The 22277-nt window shown below is 44.9% G+C and overlaps 1 protein-coding gene across 1 annotated transcript; it reads left to right on the top strand.

The window, feature by feature from the left end:
• The first annotated feature begins 1626 nt into the window (after positions 1-1626).
• Positions 1627-3838, top strand: LOC138372797 (uncharacterized). The gene is made up of 3 exons (XM_069338450.1): positions 1627-1751; positions 1960-2073; positions 3262-3838. The coding sequence occupies exons 1-3, from the start codon at positions 1627-1629 to the stop codon at positions 3836-3838; spliced, it is 816 nt and encodes a 271-aa protein (XP_069194551.1).
• Positions 3839-22277: the final 18439 nt, after the last annotated feature.

Here is a 22277-nt window from a genome sequence, read left to right as displayed (position 1 = left end):
GCAGAGTACAGAGTTACAAGCAATTAAAGCGCCATGTTGGATTGAGCGCCATGACGCTCACACATGCGCAGTCGAAACATGCATAAGAAAGTGATAATTTTTTTTGTTATTCTTGCTTAACAAGGGGCAACAACAAACAAAAAAATGATGTCCACTCCCGTTTCTCGTTCGTGCAATCCCACTTTTGCAAGGACATTATCGCCCCACTCAAGTTATGTAGTTTTTTTTTTTTTTTTGCTTGCTCGGCATTGTGTTCACTTGTTACTGTTTTTGTCGTGCCTATACTTCCTCCTGTTAAGCTTCGCCTGTTCCCTCGTTATTCGTCTATTGGTGCTGTTGTTCCACTGTCGTTGTTCATTGCTGCCCCTCTCCCCCCCCTCCCCCCCTCCCCCCCCCCTCCTACCCCCCTCCCCCCCCTCCCACCCCCCCTCGCCCTCTCCTCCCTTGGTAACGCATGGCGGCTAAGAGGAAGAGTTAGGATCGTCAGGTGACAAACAAACAAATGCGATCGCACAAACGTATTAACATTCTTAAGGACACTGAACTCTGGGAGACGCGCACACGCACTCACGCACTCACACACACATACGCACATACACACGGCCGAGCGGACAGTGCTCGGGGGTCGTAGTCCTAAGGGCCCGGGTTTGATTCCCGGCCGACGCACGAAATAAACGGGCAGAGTTTTTCTTTATTTCTTTCTTTCACTTGATGTTCCTGTTCACCTAGCAGTAAGTAGGTATCTGAGCGTTAGACGGGCTGCATCCTGACGATGTGTCCGCGCGCGTGCGTGTGTGCGTGTGTGTATTTACCTAGTTGTGCTTACGGGGGTTGAGCTCTGCTCTTTCGGCCCGCCTCTCAACTGACAATCAATCAACTGTTACTAACTAAATTTTGTTTTCTCAACGCACACGCACACCCAGGAAGCAGCTGTCTAACTCCCGGGTACCTATTTACTGCTAGGTAACTGGGGCATCAGGGTGAAATAAATTCTGCTCATTTTGTTTCTTCCATCAACCTAAGGTCTTGATGTTTCTGCTTGGGTCCGGATCCAAGGATTAGGAGTCTAGAGCGCTGTCCACTCAGCTATTAGGCCTCATGAGTCTCCACTTTGTGTGTGTGTGGAGAGAGAGAGAGAGAGAGAGAGAGAGAGAGAGAGAGAGAGAGAGAGAGAGAGAGAGAGAGAGAGAGAGAGAGAGAGAGAGAGAGATGTAGAGAGAGATGAGGAAAATAGGTTGGGAGTCAGTACATTAGACAACTGGCGGTTAGAAAGGCAAGGTCCATTAGCTAATAGATCCTGCAGGCACAAATAGTAAATACAAAAAATGCACACACACACAAACTCTGACAAAAATTAGACAGGAAAGAGAGGGGGAGGGCACACTGCATATTTCTGGATTGCCAGAAAGCCTTTGACAAAGTACCCCATAAGAGACTAGTTAAGAAATTGGAGATACTAGCAGAAATAACAAGGAATGTACTCCAGTGGATAAGGGATAGTGGCCAGATGTCACAAGTGGAGTCCCACAGGGTTCAATCCTTGGACCTATCCCGTTTTTTATATTTGTACACTATTTTCCAGAGGGTATAGATTCGTTCCTTTCAATATTTTCTGATGTGAAAATTATGAGGAGGATTAAAACAGAAGACGATAGCAATAGACTACAAGATGACCTGGATAAACTGAAGGAATGTCTACTAGAGTTTAACTCAAGTAAATGTAAAGTAATGAAGATTGGTGGAGGGAACAGGTCAGACACAAGGTACCAGATGGGAGATAAACTCCTCCTTGAGACGGACAGAGAAGGAACTAGGAGCTGATATCACACCGAACCTGTCTCCTGAAGCCCACATAAAAAAGATATCAACGGCAGCGTATGCGAGGCTCGCTAACATCTGAACTGCCTTTCGAAATTTGTGTAAGGAATTATTTAGAATCTTGTATATCACATATGTCAGATATCACATACGTCAGACCAATCCTAGAGTATGCGGCTTCATCTTGGAGTACATGCATAAATCAATTAAATTAAATGAAATCAAGCATAAGACGAAGTTGGAGAAGGTTCAAAGGTATCCCCCCAGACTAGTTCCAGAACTAAGAGGTATGAGTTACAAGGAAAGGCTGCGTGAATTACACGTTAAGTCGCTGGAAGACAGAAGAGTTCGGGGAGAGACATAATTACCACATACAAAAATATCCTGGGAACTGACAGGGTAGATAAGGACGTATTTTTAACACGGGTGGTACACGCACAAGGGGACACAGGTGGAAGCTGAGTACCCAAATGAGCCACAGAGACATCAGAAATAATCTGTTCAGTGTCGGAGTAGTTAATAAATGCATTAGGCAGTGATGTGGTGGAGGCTGACTCCATACACAGTTTCAAGTGTAGATATGATAGAGCCCAGTAGGCTCAGGAACTTGTACACCAGTTGATTGACAGTTAAGAGACGGGACCAAAGAGCCGGAGCTCAAATAGGTGAGTGCAATTAGGTGAGCAGTGAGTGTGTACTGCCTCTCCCAATTCTTTCCTCCTGTGACAAGCAGTCTCCCTCTCTCTAATCATTCCTCCTCTTCCAAAACACTCTCCCTCGCTTAGCTTCCCTCAATTTCCTCTTCTCTCAGCTTCCCTCCATATTCCGTTACAAGTCTAACTCATCTCCTATTTTCCCTCCCATTATTTCCCTGTATTTCCTATTTATCTCCGTCTCCCGTTCTCCTTCTATCTCCCAGAATCTCTCTCCCAGTCTCCCTCTCCCATCTAAGTCTCCACTCCAATATTTACCGGTACTTACCCCACCTTCACTACCACTACCACCACCACTACCATCACCACCACCTTCACAGCTACCACCACCACTACCATCATCACCACCACCTTCTTCACCCCCCCCCCTCCACTCTCCCTCCGTCACCACCACAACCACCACCACCCACCATCACCCCTTTCCCAAAAGTCCACCCATGTGTGGCGTTTTGGCAACAGTCTCCAAACTGGGTCTTTGCAATTTAATTGGCTGTTCTTGTGGTTCGCGTTTGGGTGTCATGAAGTAAATAGGGTAGTTTGGTAATAGGCTCTCCAAGCGGCCATTAACTGCCCTCTTTCCACTCTGGCTCCTGCCCCGGTCTCCGTTATTTCAACTCTGAGGTCAAATTAACACGCCCTCTCTCGGCTGGAGGAATAACATGCAAATTCACAGGGTTAAATAGAATTGTTGAAAAGTATACCTGTAGTGCCTGCAAATATACCCCGCGAGAAATTATACTGCTTCACAACCATTGGTTTTAAAATCTCTGGGTAATGAGAGCAAAAAGCGGTGCCTGGGCACGCAACCCAACTTAAAATGCAAAAAGACAAGTGGCATTAGCAGTCCAAGGGAAGCAGTGACTGAGGCAGAGACTAGGGCAGTGACTGAGGCAGAGACTAGGGCAGTGACTGAAGCAGTGACTGAGGCAGACACTAGGGCAGTGACTGAGGTAGAGACTGAAGCAGTGACTGAGGCAGAGACTAGGGCAGTGACTGAAGCAGTGACTGAGGCAGACACTAGGGCAGTGACTGAGGCAGAGACTAGGGCAGTGACTGAAGCAGTGACTGAGGCAGACACTAGGGCAGTGACTGAGGTAGAGACTAGGGCAGTGACTGAAGCAGTGACTGAGGCAGAGACTAGGGCAGTGACTGAAGCAGTGACTGAGGCAGACACTAGGGCAGAGACTAGGGCAGTGACTAAGGCAGACACTAGGGCAGTGACTAAGGTAGAGACTAGGGCAGTGACTGAGGCAGAGACTAGGGCAGTGACTGAGGCAGAGACTAGGGCAGTGACTGAGGCAGACTAGGGCAGTGACTGAGGCAGAGACTAGGGCAGTGACTGAGGCAGAGACTAGGGCAGTGACTGAGGCAGAGACTAGGGCAGTGACTGAGGTAGAGACTAGGGCAGTGACTGAGGCAGAGACTAGGGCAGTGACTAAGGCAGACACTAGGGCAGTAACTGAGGCAGAGACTAAGGTAGTGACTAAAGCAGTGACTAGGACAGTGAAACAGCGACTGAGGTAGTGACTTTGGCGGTGACTGAAGCAGCGATTGAGGTTCAATCACCCGAACCCTTCATGACGTGAGGGAGGGAGGTTCACTCACCACTTCACAATGGTCCACGACGCATCGAAACGTCGTCGTTTCTGTACCTTCTGATGAGTGGTTTTGGTCATCACATCCAGGAATGGTATTCTGCCACCCACACTTTTCTCCATAATGAATCTTAAGCCCGTAACGCCTCGAAGCTTGACTCGAAGCCTCTCTAAATGGCATTTTCGTCAACATGTACGAATATGTCGTCGACATAGCTACAGCATATACTATAAGCCTCAGCCCATCCATTTGAAGGGTGGACGACTCAATCTACGACATAAATGCCTAAGGAAGGGGGGGAACAAGACCCCCGCCAATGGGGACTCCATGGCCAGTACACATCAACCTGCAGGTGGAGCATATACCTTCTGGGTAAGAAAAGGAATTTGGGTGGTGGTGGCCCTCAGCAAATCCCGCAAGATTGCTCGAGAGACCTCGAGTGCTGGGAGGAGGTGTTCACCGTTCCCTTCATCGATGAGGGCGTTCACACAGTTTTGATTTTTTCAAGATTCTCGGTTGAAATTTAAAGTTGTTGTGTTTAATTGCATGTGTATTAGTGAAAGCCTGCTACCATTTATATATATATATATATATATATATATATATATATATATATATATATATATATATATATATATATATATATATATATAAACCTAAAGGAAAATAGTGTATTTTTGCAGTGTATTAAATAGTGTATTAAACCTAGAGCAAAATAGTGTATTTTGGTAGCATTCTTTCTTTTAAACATATTTCGTTGAAAACGACTGAAAGTTTTAGATTTATGATTCTAACACGAATTTTCTCGATATTCCTTATGTTTTTCTTCGCCGTAGCAGGAAGATTAAAAATTAACTCTCCAAGGTTCATTTTTACTTATTATTTGGGTCTGACGCCTAGTGATGCATTTCGAAAGGTCTCGCCTCACATTCTCAAAGACAAATTCTTCTGTGTTAGCACCTGATTATATCCTCTAGTGGTGAGGTGGTGGGTGACATGGGTGAATGACATACATGGGGTATTAAATGAATGGGGTATTAGTGAGGTACAGTTACAGCCCCGCTCCTGTGCCAGGTAAGTCCACTACGGGCTCACCATAGCCCGTGCTACTTGGAACTTTTTTCCTAGTAGCTGAATCTACAACAACAACATAGTGAGGTAGTAAATTAAGAGTGTGACATGTTGGCAGTTTATGTTCCACTGATTGCTTCCGTTTTCGTTGCAGGGTCATTCGGTCCAACTTCTGCATTGGCCCGGGGTCTTGAAGTGGGTAGAGTGTAACAGTGTGTCAGCTGGTTATTGGTTGCTGGTCTAGATTTCTTGATATGTAGCGCTTCACTCATGTCTAATCTTCTATTGTCATTGTATCTATCAATTATTTCGGTGTTGCTCGTCAAAATATCCCTGATGATCGTCTCGTTGTGTGTGGCGATTATATGTTCCTTGATGGAGCCCTGTTGTTGGTGCAGTGTTAAACGCCTGGAGAGAGAGACGTTGTTGTCTTGCCTATATACTCAGTTCGTTGGGGCTGACAATCCCCAAGTGGGCACGTGAAGGCGTAAACTACGTTGATCTCTTTCAAAGGGTTTTTCTTGGTGTCGGGAGAATTCTTCGTTAGCAGGTTGGCGGTTTTCTTACTCTCATAATATATTGTTAGTTTTATCTTTTGGTTGACGACAGTTGCGGGGGTAACGTTCCTGTCAATGATCTGCTGTACCCGCGTTCCTGTCAATGATCTGCTGTACCCGCGTTCCTGTCAATGATCTGCTGTACCCGCGTTCCTGTCAATGATCTGCTGTACCCGCGTTCCTGTCAATGATCTGCTGTACCCGCGTTCCTGTCAATGATCTGCTGTACCCGCGTTCCTGTCAATGATCTGCTGTACCCGCGTTCCTGTCAATGATCTGCTGTACCCGCGTTCCTGTCCTCTTCAGCGGCACCTGACAACCTGGTGAAGGAAATCCTACCTGAGTACCTAGTTCAACAGGCAGGGGCACAAGATCCCAGCATTACAGTCTTCACCAGTAAGTGGGTCTCTCTCTTGCAGGACCAGCACCCCAACCACCACCTTCTGAAGCTCACAAGCAATCCAGCTGGGATCGCCCCATTGTCGACCAAGCAACTGCAACATGCCTAGAAGCTGCGACAACACCACATGACACTGCTCAACATAGAGCTGTAGCAGCTCCCCATGCAGGTGACTTCCTATTAGCAACCCCAATGCCAGCAACCGGCACCCGTCTCACACCGCAGGCCCTCCTAATTGCTGTGGCTCTCCGCCTCGCTGCCCCAATCCACACCGAATACAGGTGTATTTGCGGCCAGGCAGTGGCCGACAGGTACGGACGGCATGGCCTGCTCTGCCAAAGGACAGGAGGATGGCATGCAAGACACGGCGAGGTGAAAGACATTATTAAGAGAAGCCTTACCAGAGCCGGTTGTCCAGCAGAGAGAGAGCCCCCTTACCTAATGCCCCGCAACTCAGAGGAGCCTGTCGGTCGCCCAGACGGGATCACGGTGAACCGCTGGAAGAATGGTAGACAGTTAGTATGGGACTACACTTCCGTTTCAACTTTAGCCAACACCTATGTTGACTTCAGTGGTGCACAGGCAGGAGGTGCTGCCAATCACCGGGAAGCAGCCAAGTCACGTAAATACAGAGGCTTTGATCACCACTACAATTTTGTCCCCATTGCCTCAGACACACTTGGTGACTGGGATAAATGTGCTGCTAGTTTTTTTTTAAGGAGCTGGGTTCCAAGCTAATTGAAACAACTAGGGACCCTAGAGCCACCAGGTTCCACTTTCAGCGCCTTAGTGTGGAGATCCAGAGAGGAAATACCCACTGCATCCATGGTTCCTGCCCGCCTTCCTGAGGAGCTGGAGGAACTCAACAACCTGTGACAAGTAGCCTTGTACCCTGCATGTAACCAATGTTGTAGCCCTTTTTGTGTAATGAAATTTTATTATATATGATATATATATATTATACAATATATATTATATAATATATAATATATATTGATATATATATATTATATATAATATATATTGATATATATATATATATATATATATATATATATATATATATATATATATATATATATATATATATATATTATTACATTACAAGGTACGTTCTTTCAGTCGCAGGTTTAACATGTATTCCCCGAAAAATGCCTACATAAAAAAACACCTGACAGCCGAAACTCCGACGTTGCCAACAGGTCATGGTCAACACCTGCTGAAGAACAGTGGTGTCACATGTGTTTAACATCCTCGCCTCCCCACCTTCTACCTGCCCCACCGCTGAGAGAGAGAGAGAGAGAGAGAGAGAGAGAGAGAGAGAGAGAGAGAGAGAGAGAGAGAGAGAGAGAGAGAGAGAGAGAGAGAGAGAGAGAGAATTGCTTCTGGCTTCAGATGAGTTTTTTATTATTATTATTATTTCCTACCACAGACGTGGCCACACATTTACAATGCTAACCAGCATATATACATTTTCTTCTGTCCTCCAGGGACAGGGTTGGAGATCTGTTAAACATATAGTTCAATGATATATTGAACAATCAACCACAGAAGGTGATTGTAGTGCGTTTAAAATACTAAGCTAACATATAGACACAAATACACAGAATTACGTCTGTCCTACATAAACTGTGTTCGAGGTGTCTTTTTACATAGCGTCATTAATGTGCGTTTAGAAAGGTGAAATGCAATTCTGACCAACTTCCACATACCCCTGTATACAAATACGCACACACATATACATATTACACATATACCTACACATATCCACGTATATATATCCATACACCTATGTCTCTCCTACTTTGACAGGCTAAGATAGCTTCTATAGAAATTAGTGTGACATTAAACACTTAACCACTGAAGATCAGCTGAAAGAGGATAACAGCTTTTGCTTGCAGTTTCACTAGGTAATTCAATCGACAGACCTAATAAACCCTAGTCTCAGTTAAAAAAAAAAAGAAGATAATTAGTAAAGCTTCCTCTTCCCCTGTTGAGGGGAGAAGGGAGATGAGAGGGGATAGGAAAAATGATTACGAGGGAAAAGAATGGGAGAGGAAATTGCGTGGAGTGGTGAGGAGCAACATGGGTGTGAATGGTGTGGTTGTATTAGTTAACAGATGGGGTGGAGTAAGGGTGGAGTTGGTGGAAAGGTGTAAACTGATTAGGACGGGTGGGCTGAGTCAGTGAAGTTGGATCCCTTGTCATCAGGTAATGTTCTGATTTGCATTGCCTCTGTCCTATCTTTCCTATCCTCCACCCTGGCTAGTCTGGGGCTCTGTTTCCTAACTTCTGTTCTCTCCATCGGGTACCATTCTCTTTCCTCTTCCTGGGTCTCTCTCTAGGACTATATATATCTGTTTGCATCGAAGGTTTGTTCCATCAAACATCTGGGTGTCAGGTCTAATGAAAAAATTACTCAAAGGCGGTTTTAAAGGTCGCTGAAGAAGCGTCCCAGGCGATAGGCTGGTGCAGAAGCAGCATATAGCTTTCTTATTTCTTGGTCTTGCCTGTTGGCCACTGACGCTTCCTCGGGCTTATATTTACTAATGATCTTGATTTTGTCAGGGGGTTCTGACAACGCTTTAAACGTCCTCGGGGCTGCTGTATGCTGTATTCAGAGATACATCAACCATTTCCCCCTCTTAATATGTATGAAACTTTGCATTACTGTTACTCAAATCTTTTGTGTTTTTACACATTAACAAGGAAATACAACCAGACATACCCGTCAACCAGACACACGCATACCCGCCAACCAGCCACACCCTCCAACCAGCCAAACAAACACAACTACAACTCACGTAAGATCACAGCGGTTACTCTCCCTCTCTCTCTCTCTGGTCTCCTTCCTGGACCGTTGTTACTGATGCATGTAACAAGTGCACCTCACCTCCGCACTTAGAAATGACCACTTGCCTAAGCACCCGACTCCCTCGGCTTCGTTTAAGGTCAGAATGGATACAGCTTAGCACACTGTTCATCATTAGCTTGATAAACATATAATTACCCCCTATTTTATACCCTGTAATTAACGGATAATATATTGAATGACTCCCTCTCGCCGCAGTCGCCCGCAACACAACCTCCGAATTACGTTGCATCGACGGAAATCACTTGCAGCGCCATTCAGCGCGGCCCTGAAAGTGGCGAGGATGGTACTGAACTTCTGCGTTACCACAAATACCGCAGCGGGTAGCGCGAATACCCGACTGGCGCTCGTTGTAGCGGGGTCTGGGCCAATTGCGTATGCAAATTGACTCTGTGGCTGGCTCCGGAGAGCGGAGAGGGAGGCTGTGATAGATAGGGCGGCGGGGCACCTCTCCTCCCTCTTCTGTCTTCACCTGAATTATCTGCTACTCTGTCCCAGCGTCTCGACGGGGCTGTCACCAGCGGAAGAGGGACGGATGGGGTGGGTAGAGCAGGGATGTGGTTAAATGATGGGAGGTGGCGGGAAGGGAAGAGTGCAGATGAGGAGAGGAGAGAGGGTGTAGGGACGTCACCTTTGAGAGAGAGAAGAAAGCGATGGTGGTGCAGTTTGATGTTATTAGAATTTATATATAGGCATTTGAATATGAATTCATGCATGTGTGTGTATATTTGCATGTATGTTCTCAGACTTGTCTATTTACCGGGAGTGATTTCAGCTCCTGGGCCCCGTCTATGGTGTGATGCTTCACATCGCACATGGGCCCTGGCATGGATACATCTGAATCCTAGTATGGAGTTTGCCTCGAGTACTTCCTGCACAGTGCTTCGTCCTGGCTATCCCCCCTCCCCCTGTGACCTCTCCACCCTCTTTATACCCGTAAGTATCTCGTATGTTAGGATCATAACTTCGTTGAATACTCCGCTTTTCACCCTTTTTTCTCATTTTCTGTTAATGAATGAGCTTCAAAGCCCCGAGGAGTGGCAGGCAAGGTTCTGGATGTGGCGTCCTGGGCCGTGACAAGTGGCCGTCCTTAAGCCACACATGTTCACCATCTCTAAAGATCTCAGTCTCCCTCATAGAGTGATGGACAGCCCTTCTTGCTTAACTTAGGTCTTACCTGTTTCTCGCTTAAGCCCTCGTTGTTTACAGGGTCGGCATTCGATCCCCGATGGTCCAAGTGGCCGAACACCATTCCTTCATTCCGTCCTCATTTCCTAGTCTCGTTTCTTGCAGGGCCGGTGTTCGATCCTTGATGGACCATGAGGTGGAGTACCGTTCCTCCAGTCCGTCCTCGTATCCCGGCCAAGAGCTAGATAGTAATATTGTTTAGGACCTCATTACCTCTTTAACTGTCTTGTTCAAGCATCGTTTTAAGCGACATTCACAGCATACGATCCTCTGCGCCCATGTAAACGTCCAGCGGTAGACGACATGAGAACATAAGAACAAAGGCAACTGCAGAAGGCCTATTGGCCCATACGAGGCAGCTCCTATCTATAACACCCACCGGGGGAGCCGGTCGGCCGAGCGGACAGCACGCTGGACTTGTGATCCTGTGGTCCTGGGTTCGATCCCAGGCGCCGGCGAGAAACAATGGGCAGAGTTTCTTTCACCCTATGCTCCTGTTACCTAGCAGTCAAATAGGTACCTGGGTGTTAGTCAGCTGTCACGGGCTGCTTCCTGGGGGTGGAGGCCTGGTCGAGGACCGGGCCGCGGGGACACTAAAAAGCCCCGAAATCATCTCAAGATAACCTCAAGATAACCCAATGCCACTCACGACGGTGAAGGAGGTGCTAAGTTTGCACATTTGCTGGGTGGTGATAATGGCTGTGGTTGAATGTTGAAGCAAATCAAATCCTGCCTGAAGCCTTGAGGTGTCCGCACTCTTGACAACTGTTGCCTGGTGTGCCCCCGACGTGCCCCAGAGCGCACATGGTGCACACAGCCGGCCCCACCAGGACGCCAAATGGGACAGCAGCGTGCGGTTGGTACCTGACGGGGCGGCATGCACCGTACACCAGGCGGTACTATTGTTGTTGATGGTACACGGAGCGGTGCTATTGTTGCTGATGGTACCCAACCCACAAATCACGCTCCTGACATCAGATTTACTCGGACACCTGCCGACAAGTGCTTCCTGCTGGTGCTGCTGGAGGCACAGAAGGAGGAGCAACCGTCGCACCCCGGCTCCAACCCTCTGCACTTAACCCCCGGGAAAGAAGCAAGATTCGTATACCCTCGGGCTTCATTCATTAATAACTCCTACACGTACACCAACACTCCTCCAGCTGAGGATGGCAGAGGAGGGGGGAGGAGGAAGAATCACCACCGCCAGAATAAACATAAGAACATAAGAACATAAGAACATAAGAACATAAGAACATAAGAACATAAGAACATAAGAACAAAGGTAACTGCAGAAGGCCTATTGGCCCATACGAGGCAGCTCCTATTTATAACCACCCAATCCCACTCATATACATGTCCAACCCCAATGAGGGTTGGACAATGAGAACATGATAATGAGGCTAATAGACAATATGGACAATGACAGCTAACTAGCGAGTGATTTAACGAAACCTTGATGAGTTGCCGACCATTAATAATGTTATCGCCACTCAACAGTTAAACTAAACATATCCACTACCAGTTAGCGTGAGTGTTATCTACTTGATGACTCAAAATATCAGGCAGTCGGTGTTCCGTGGTACAAGATCATATAAGGAGCAAACCGACCCATTGAACCAAATGGAGCATTTAGATAACTTCCATTTACCAAGTGATCCCAAGATTTTAAATAAATAAAAAGAGGGGCTTCCATTAACGCCGTTTTTAGAGGCTCTGTAGTAGTGTGTCGTGGGCGAGTGCCTGAGAGGACTGCCTCTACAGCCCTGCGCGGTCCTCGGATACCAAGAGATTCGCGAGATTCCAATATTTTGTAGTTTACAAGTGTGTGTAGATGAGTGTACTCGCATCTACAATGGTTTACCAGAGGCCTACGGCCTGCGCAGGAATATCCCGGTAAGAAACTATAAATGTTTGAAGGGCGAACTACAGCTCCTGGTCACCGACTTTTCAGTCTCGTCGTTTATTTCAGTGGCTCCCGTACCGTCTCCTGAAAATCCTTTTTTTTTCGTATTTTGAAAATACGAGAAGAATATTGTTATAATCCGTAAGGTTTTCCTGAGTTTCTATTATCCACAAAACCCTCTCGACGGTCCTCTTAAGGTTCATGCTAAGCACTTCGATACGATTTACAATGTTTAAAAGAATCTTGTATGTCGTAATCATGTCTATTTCTCATTTCTGAGTGAAGTGAGGGCTACTGCCCTTAGCCTTTACTTGTAGCTTAGTTTTTTAAGTTTTTAAGACCAGTTTTGCAGCAAACCTATGAATCTTTTCAAGATTTGCTACGTATTCTTAGATGGGATTGTAACAATGCCTCTACACGGATGTTCACCAGGTGTTCACACGCTGCTACATGGATGTTCACCAGGTGTTCACACGCTGCTATATGGATGTTCACCAGGTGTTCACACGCCGCTACACGGATGTTCACCAGGTGTTCACACGCTGCTACACGGATGTTCACCAGGTGTTCACACGCTGCTATATGGATGTTCACCAGGTGTTCACACGCTGCTATATGGATGTTCACCAGGTGTTCACACGCCGCTATATGGATGTTCACCAGGTGTTCACATGCTGCTACACAGATGTTTCCCAGGTGTTCACACACCACTACACGGATGTTCACCAGGTGTTCATACGCTGCTACACAGATGTTCACCGGGTGTTCACACGCCGCTACACGGATGTTCACCGGGTGATCACACGCTGCTACACGGATGTTCACCGGGTGTTCACACGCTGCTACACGGATGTTCACCAGGTGTTCACACGCCGCTGGTGTTATCCTGATAATGTGTGGCTCCGGTGACTGGTTATGTCTGCTTGAAAATATACACAAATCTGTGACTCGAAGCATTTATCTTCTGATCAAGTTGTAACTGTTTGTGTATTCACCTAGTTGTATTCACCTAGTTGTATTCACCTAGTTGTGCTTGCGGGGGTTGAGCTCTGCTCATTCGGCCCGCCTCTCAACTGTCAATTAACTGTTTCTACTACTTCTATTTTTTTCCACACCCCCACACACACACTCCAGGAAGCAACCCGTGACAGCTGACTAACTCCCAGGTACCTATTTGCTGCTAGGTAACAGGGGCATAGGGTGAAAGAAATTCTGCCCATCGTTTCTCGCCGGCGCCCGGGATCGAAACCGGGACCACAGGATCACGTGTGCAGCGTGCTGTCCTCTCGGCCGGCCAGCTCCCTGTATATGTGTGTGTGTGTGTGTGTGTGTGTGTGTGTGTGTGTGTGTGTGTGCGTGTGTATGTGTGTGTGTGTGTGTGTGTGTGTGTGCGTGTGTGTGTGTGTGTGTGTGTGTGTGTGTGTGTGTGTGTGTGTGTGTGTGTGTGCGCGCGCGTGTGTGTGTGTGTGTGTGTGTGTGTGTGTGTGTGTGTGTGTGTGTGTGTGTGTGTGTGTGTGTGTGTGTGTGTGCGTGTGTGCGTGTGTGTGTGTGTGTGTGTGTGTGTGTGTCTGTGTGTGTGTGTGTGTCTGTATGTGTGTGTGTGTCTGTATGTGTGTGTGTGTGTGTGCATGTGTGTGTGTGTGTGTTGTTGGATAAGTTGGATGACCAGCTGATAAATATTGAATATATTTTTATGACGGTTGATTGGAGTATGTGAGTCAAGGAACGAGCGAAAAAGTGAGTGAGTGACCAGCTGACCGAGTGACCGAGAGAATGAATGATTGAACGAGTACAGTGTCCTGAGGCTCCTCCCTTCCTCCCTCTCTCTTTTGATTATCTTTATTGGCCGTTATAAAGTGGTCATTATACATACATTCTGTCCTGATTAGGCTTCGACAGTCTGGAGGGGAGGTCATCACACACACACACACACACACACACACACACACACACACACACACACACACACACACACACACACACACACACACACACACACACACACACACACGAATTTTTGGATAAACAAATCACGTAGTGTACATACATATTTGGTCCGTTGTCTATGTAGATAATATAACCTAAAAATTTTGTAATATATATTTGTATATGTTTTGTATCTGTGTGTGGGCGTGTATGAACAACCTCCCCCCCCCCTCTAAGAGAGTGATGATGGCAGTGTCTGAATAGAGTCAAGTAATAAAGACAAGGTGTAATAAAGGTAGAGAGAGAGAGAGAGAGAGAGAGAATCCAGCATCCGAAGCATCAGTGGGCGGCTGCTCTCACCATGGCATCATCTCCCCGTTATGGCAGCATCACAGTGCCACTCACTCGCCTTCTTACAAGGGCCAGAATCCTAAGCCAAGAACCTCTTTTACTCTCCTTTAGCGGTCGCTGGGGGGGGGGAAGACGCGCCTTTGTTGTCCCGAGAAGAAAGGTTTTATTAGGCAGCAGTAAAAGTAGTATTGTGATTGCTCGAAGGCTGGCAGACACCGCGATAACCACTATTTGTTTTCATTAACGAGACAAAGGTATTTACAATATACTAACACGGGGTTGGGGAGAGGGGGGTAGCTCCCACCATTCAGCTACGGAGTTCCAACTCTCTCTCTCTCTCTCTCTCTAGAAATTCAGAGTGAGAGAGACACACACATGTACAAATAAGAGAGACTTATAAACAGACCGAAGAACACCAGCGGTTTCTGATCAGTTTAGACCCGGACCTTTAGTTCTTGGACCCGGCTGAAGCCATTCAAACCGGTTTTCGTGCTTGGACGTTTCAACGCCCGCCATCCGATAGAAACGAGATTGCTGTTAAGTGGCTGGTGTATGTACTCACCTAGTTGTATACTTGCGGGGGTTGAGCTCTGGCTCTTTGGTCCCGGACGATGTGAGGGCGATGGCTGGCCCGTGGGCCGGAGGGATGTGTGTGTGTGTTTACTAGTTGTGTTTACTAGTTGTGTTTTGCGGGGGTTGAGCTTTGCTCTTTCGGCTCGCCTCTCAACTGTCAATCAACTGTTTACTAACTACTTTTTTTTTTTTTTTTTTTTTTTTTTTCACACCACACAGTGTGTGTGTGTGTGTGTGTGTGTGTGTGTGTGTGTGTGTGTGTGTGGGGGGGGCTGGTCACACAACACCAGTACTCACAATAAAACTGGAACCTAAGCTTACTCCTTGTGGTTCGCTGCTCCGCCCTCCCAAATTACTCCAAATGTACAAAATTTTATTCAGCTTGACCAATGATTATAAAAAAAAAGGTAATTTTTTTTTTTTACTCCGGACATCTGATGGATCAGTCTAAGTCTGTTAAGCTTTAAAGTCCAGTATCCTGATGGTCATTAAGTCCAGTACCCAGTTGGTCATTAAGTCCAGTATCCTGTTGGTCATTAAGTCCAGTACCCAGTTGGTCATTAAGTCCAGTACCCAATTGGTCATTAAGTCCAGTATCCTGTTGATCATTAAGTCCAGTATCCTGTTGGTCATTAAGTCCAGTACCCAGTTGGTCATTAAGTCCAGTATCCTGTTGGTCATTAAGTCCAGTATCCTGTTGATCATTAAGTCCAGTACCCAGTTGGTCATTAAGTCCAGTACCCTGTTGGTCATTAAGTCCAGTACCCAATTGGTCATTAAGTCCAGTACCCAATTGGTCATTAAGTCCAGTACCCAATTGGTCATTAAGTCCAGTACCCAGTTGATTTGCACGGTCTATCTCTATAGTACTCTTCAAAAAAGTTTCCTGATACTTTTATTAAATTAAACAAAGGTGGTAATAACTTTAAATGAGTCAAAATGAACGTGTAACCGAGGATTTTTATACATACCCGATAACTTAAAGAAAATGGAAAGCATGTTTCATGTCGTGTTCAAAAAGAACACAAGAACATATGAACAAAGGACACTGCAGAACACCTATTGATCAAATACGAGGCAGCTCCTATTTATACTCACCCAAACTCATTCATATATACGTGTAACCTACGCATAAAACAATCCAGAGATCCCACCTTCATTCTCCGGTAATGTGGCCCAAGCCAGTATTTACCCAGACTTTCCTGAATCTGAACACTTATGAACTCCTTATATTAGTATTTATATGTGTTGCAATCGTCCATTTTTATTTCCTAGGCTTTCTTAATGAAATTAACAAAAAAATATTGAACAAATTGCAATTTAAATATACTGTACCCCAAGTATTGCTATTTCCCTTATTTTAATACAATGTTATAATACGTTAATAAGTAAATCAACGGTGGAAATATGCAAAGATTATTACTAGATAATTACTTAAGAACTGTGTTATATAACTATATGATTGATCGTAGACACACGTATTAAATTCAGTTATTAGTGCTAAATGACAGATGGACAGAGGCACAGTGCCAAACTACTGCGTCGTGGAATCACCTTTAAGTGGAAGCTGAGGTTTACCTGTCATCTTGGGGAGTGTATCTAGTCGCCTTAATGAGATAACAATTTGCTAGTGATAGAAGTGGGGGGTTGGGGAGGGGGGGAATGGGGAGGGGGGGGGAATGGGGAGGGGGCATGGGGAGGGGGCTTGGTCTTGGGGTCACGGGGAGGGGGAATGGGGAGGGGGCTTGGTGGAGGAAGGTTTGGTGTAGGGGGCTTGGGGAAGGGGGGGCGGGCTTGGTGTAGCGGGTATGGGGAGGGGGGGGGGTGAAGGAAGCCTGATATAGGAAGGGCTGCTGTCTGGGGCTTGTGTAGAGGTCTTGAGGGAATGGGGGGGGGATCTGATGTAGGGGGAAAAGGGGCGGGGGTGTATCATGCGACCCAGCGTGTGGGAAAAATGGCTTGCAGGCAGGGGTCGTAGCCTTGGCAGAGGTCAAAGGTAGCAGGTGCTTAGTTAAAGACAATACGCAACTTTGCTTTTCAAAGCTATTTTCATTCTTCGTCTCCCGTCTTACACACCTCTCTCTCTCTCTCCCCATCTCTTCCACTTCATTTAACACCTTCTCCTTCCTTCTATTCTCTCTCTCTCTCTTACTCCCCGTCACACCTGACAGGTGCTTCCGTTACCTACAAAAAACAAAGGCCCTTCACACCACCGCTTCTCGGAGCCAAACACAGAAACATTCATTCCACAGAAGGACGACATCACAATTTCCGATTCGCATATCGTGTCTTTTGTTTAGATTTCAATCGTATTCCGGATTACAGCAGAGCCTTCCGGGACGGGCCCCCAAACCGCTCATTAAAGTTATCCGGAAATTACTGAATTCTGCCGTGAAAAATGACGAAATTCACCAGTGGCACCTGCCTCATTTTGGGGTCCGTTCTCTGCACTGTGACAAGGAATTGGGATTTAGCAGTCGGTTCACAACCGAATTGTCCCGGGTTCGAATCCCGTCCAGAGTGAGATATCTGGGGCACATATCCTCGTATCTAATGACGCTATTCCCCTAGGAATAGGGGAATAGGGTTGGTGCTCGGTGTCACTTTCCAGGGTACGCTAAAGATTCAAAAGGCGATACGTCATCTTCCATAAAGTCTCTTATTTATTTCTTCACATCAATAAGCAGCTGGAAAAGTAGACATTACAAAAAAAAAAAAACGTATGAGACGTCATTTCATGAAACGCAGCTGAAACACATAGGGTTGATTGTTAACTCCTGAGCCCAGCGGGCGCTAACGACCAACCGTAAAAGTGATTTATACGAGGACCTGAATGTCTATATCTGATTGTTGCGTCAATTTTTTTTTTTTTACGAAAAATTCCCACACGTTCTATGGTGTTAAAATTACCGTTTATATGTGTATTCTGATCTCTGAATAATTTGCATACGGTGACACCCAATATTTTAATTGTTTGCATCTTTGCTCAGCTTGAATATCCCTTTTGGTGTGATACACACCACTTCCGGTCCCTTAATAAATTACTTTATATCTACACCAGATCCGATTCCTTAATATTTTACCTTATATATTTTCACCGGTTCCGATCCCTTCACAATTCAGCCCATTCTCTGGTTTCGGTAGTACTTATAGTAACGATGAGGACTGTTGGATATTTCCAACATCGAATACAACATTGTTGTATTCTCATTACTTATTACTAATCATATTAATATTGTAGTAAGTAAAATTAACAACTTGTAGAATTCTCCTGTACTAATAATTCATCTGTGCATTAGGCTAGAATTCTCACGTCATCTAACGCTAGTATTGCGTCAGATTTCTTTACAGTAAAACACATTATATACAATTTGTGTGAGAATTAAATACGATTCTCCATAATTAAGGCATTCTGTATGACAACTGATTGCAGACGAATTTGTTCTCTAACTAAAAGCCGAATAGAGCGTTAGAATTATACCGTCTACCTCGCGATAGTGTTAACGTCATCAATGAATGCTATGGGGAGACATTAATTCCTCTCCCTTGTATCTTTACTATTCTTAAATAGTTAAATAATAATATTTCGTTCCTCTAAATAATAAACCCGTCCAGTCTTTAGAGTTTCAAGCGCGAATGCGAGAAATATTAATGTTCATGCCAATAATTTGTGTAATGAACGTCGACTCGGCGTGGGGGGAGGGACGCGACGCCATACTCGGAGTGAGGGTGTCGGGACGCGGACACGTGCAGGGCCAGAAGGAGGCAAAGCTGCGCTTACCGTACTCACAAAAGACGCCATTGTCCAGCATATAGGACAAGTGTGTCCATCTACAGATGAAAGCCGCCACTGTGAGGCGTGAACGACCTTGCAGATAATATCTTCAACTAGTGCTGGTGTTAAATAAGGGACCCCTAGACTTGGTTCCTGACGACACGTGATCAGCCAACTTGAAACGCATCAATCCAGGATAGGTTCACCGGAGCCTGGGATGCGAAATTACGGCAATCTTAATACTTACACAGTGCCCACAGCTAAGTACCTTTTATTTGATGCATCATTTACAGGTTTAACAATAGCGGGGTGATTGCGCGTTACGCGGCACGACAACACCTAATAACAGGTGATTAGAAATTTCTCTGTAGATATAAATAATCTTGAATATGTATTGAGTAGTTAAATCAATTGCTACTGGTAGTTATTTATTTTGCAGCTCGAGAGACGAATTCCTCATGCTGTCTTCTCCATGTTAACCGTGTCAGACGTCGGTGTACCAGACTTGGAGATTAAGAGGACTGCCAGGGTTATCTAAAGGAATCTATTACCAGCTAAGGCTTATTTCTTTTACTCATAACATTGCAATTTGATACATTCAGAATGTTTTTCAACATAATGTGTGATTTACTGTAATTCATTATTATGCACATATTCATATTCTTCTTTGTATGAATAATATTATATTCAACATTAATTATAGGATTAGATTATTATTAATAGAATTAGTGAACGAACCACACTGATTCCTGGACGTACTGACCTCCAGTAATAACCCCCCAATGTAGGTGTTTGAGGTTTGGTTTTAATAATACAGCCCATTAATTATTCTTATGATCATACTTTCTAGTCATATCCATAGTCACTGGTTTTCTCTAGAATTTTATCTAATGATCTGAAATTCTCAGTTTCCCTCTTTACTTTAAAAGCGGGTGGTCCTTCGTAATTTAATTTACTACTTTAATTATTAATTAATCAGAATCAAACCCAAATATCCCACAAGGACCATCGTACATATATTGACGTAAAAGTTAATTAGAAAGTAGAAATCGGTACTGTTGAAGTTGGACAAACAAGAAAAGGTTTCGTATTTAAGTTGCAAAGACAAACTAAGCTAACGTAACCAAACCTTCTTAGGCCTAATACACGCTATCTGAAGCCTAATATATATATATATATATATATATATATATATATATATATATATATATATATATATATATATATATATATATATATATATATATATATATATATATATATACGATGGTCCGCATAAGGTCATTATGCGGACCATTTTCCTAGTTACGAAAAGTACTATGTAAGCAGGTCGGATAATTTCATAGACCTGAGCTCCCTGGCATTATAATTACCGTTCCACTTAGTTGTTTCAGTGTCACTGACTTGGTAACATTTCTCAGAACCAAGGGAGCCAAGAACATTTTTTATCAAGGGTTTGGCCGCTATATGGTTCTGGCAATGGTGACGCTGGGAATTCCTTGGTACATGCCTCAGACTGAGAAGCCTCTAATTTACCTTAGGTCAACATGCTCTTTATTACAAAAAAAAAGAATTGCGACAGTTGAGCAATTTCTACCTGAATATTTACGGGTAGAACTGAGTATAAATTGCTTAAATGCTGCCTAGGTTTGTATAAAACTAGGCAAATCGGGCCTAGGTTTGTATAAAACTACGTATTATATAGACGCTGCTTGTATAAACAGCATATATAAAACCTGCCTGGGGGTTTATAGCTACGTATAAACGACAGAAGCTGCCTGGGTTTATTTAAAACTGAGAATAATAAACAAGTTGTCTGAGTTTAGGTAAGGTCAGTTACCTAGGCTTCTATACGTATATGTCTCGCTAGGCTCTAACTTATATAGAAGTGAAAGCATCTATTCATAGAATAATAAAGACAATTATAATTCTGGAAATATTAACAGCAGCAGTCATTGTTGTTAAATTAGCTCATCGTAGTGGGTATTTACTACACCAAGAAAACAAATTACAACTAATTTTGTCGAATCCCACTTTTATATTACCAGAAATTCGCAAAATATTGACTTTTACAGACATTTACTAAACATTCACTGCAAGCGATGTGAAATACCAGGAAGATGTTACACCATAGGTTAACTTGACTGACAGTTCACAATACCCAACTTTCATTATATCTGAAGTTTTCACATATTTCAGCAGATACAAGAACTCTGGTGTGCGTCCCTTGTACTGAATCAGTACAAAGGACACGGTGTCTGAGGTAACCAGAGTATCTGTACCTACTACCCCTCTACCAGTCCCAGCTGGTTCCCTTCACTGTGTACCTACTACCCTCTACCACTCCAAGCTGGTTCCCCTTCACTGTGTACCTACTACCCCTCTACCAGTCCCAGTGGATCCCTCTTCAATGTGCATCATCTTTCCCTTCATCATTCACTTTTGATCTGGAGCAATGAATTGAGTGCGAAACACGAAAAAAGAATTTCATTCACACGAAGTCATGACATGCAAAGCACCGACCCGCACGCCGACTGCAATTTGGGCTCTTCCGGGAGTTCCACCCTTAAGAGAAACTGCGTTATGATCTCTGCCCCCCTTATCTCGACATCACATCAATTGAGAATAAAAAGTCTATCTTCATCTCTCTCGACGAAGTCCAGGCGAAAACCAGCTGCAGCACGGGGGACGACAGAGACCAAGATGGCGGGAAACGAATGGTTGTCGGAGTAATATTAGCCGTTAGCTCGCTGATAGCTGGGCTGCGATACGACCGCCCGACGCCCTGGCCCTGCCTCGGTAAGCCAATCTGACAGTCTGTACTTAACGTGTGAACAAACCTGCTATTTCAAAATGCTCTTCAATACAGCCAAGGCAAAGCTTGTGTTTATCTGCTCACAGAAAACGCGATCGTCTTCACCTTATCGCGACGCACAGAGTGAGTCCCCTGTCAACCTTGCCTGCATGCGATCATCTCCCGGAGCTGGCGACGGTTGGAAAGGCGGGTGACCCCAGGCTCCAGATGCGCTGCCTCGTACTGTCTCTGCTTGAGCGGTGTTCTGGTGTGTTTGAGTGTTTAGCTGTGTGTGTTGTGTCTTATGTGAGGTGTTTTGTTGCGGACTTTGTGCTGCGGTGTTTCATTATGTTGTATTGTCGTAGAATTTTGATGGTAGCCTAATACATAATATTACTGTGTGCTTTCTCTTGATGTAACCTTACCTTATTGTAGTGGCGGTGTGTTGTAGTATGTTGTAATGTGTTGTATTGTGGTAATTCAGTAGTGTGTTTTGTTAGTTATGCTGTGTTGTGGTTGTTCTTGAGGTAGATGTGCCTATTGGCTCATTCGAGGCAGCTCCTATTTATATCCACCCAAATTCTTTCATACACATGAAATCATTTAAACTACGACTCAAACAATTAAGGTGGACGATTCAAACACACACACACACATACACACTCACACACCTGACACCCCTGTTACCTAGCAGTAAATAGGTACCTGGGAATTAGACAGCTGTTACGGACTGCTTCCTG

The sequence above is a fragment of the Procambarus clarkii genome, chromosome 40, assembly GCF_040958095.1.
Source record: "Procambarus clarkii isolate CNS0578487 chromosome 40, FALCON_Pclarkii_2.0, whole genome shotgun sequence".
In the NCBI taxonomy this organism is placed as follows: Eukaryota; Metazoa; Arthropoda; class Malacostraca; order Decapoda; family Cambaridae; genus Procambarus; species Procambarus clarkii.
The sequence above is the reverse complement of the archived record's forward strand: the minus strand, read 5'-3'. Positions and strand labels throughout refer to the sequence as shown.

Bases quoted from the DNA above. Each gene is read 5' to 3' on its own strand.
- LOC138372797 (XM_069338450.1), top strand. From the start codon at position 1,627: ATGAGGAGGATTAAAACAGAAGACGATAGCAATAGACTACAAGATGAC. The intron at 1,752-1,959 runs GTCAGACACAAG...CACATATGTCAG, and splicing joins AAGATTGGTGGAGGGAACAG to ATATCACATACGTCAGACCA. The intron at 2,074-3,261 runs GTATCCCCCCAG...ATACCCCGCGAG, and splicing joins AAGTTGGAGAAGGTTCAAAG to AAATTATACTGCTTCACAAC.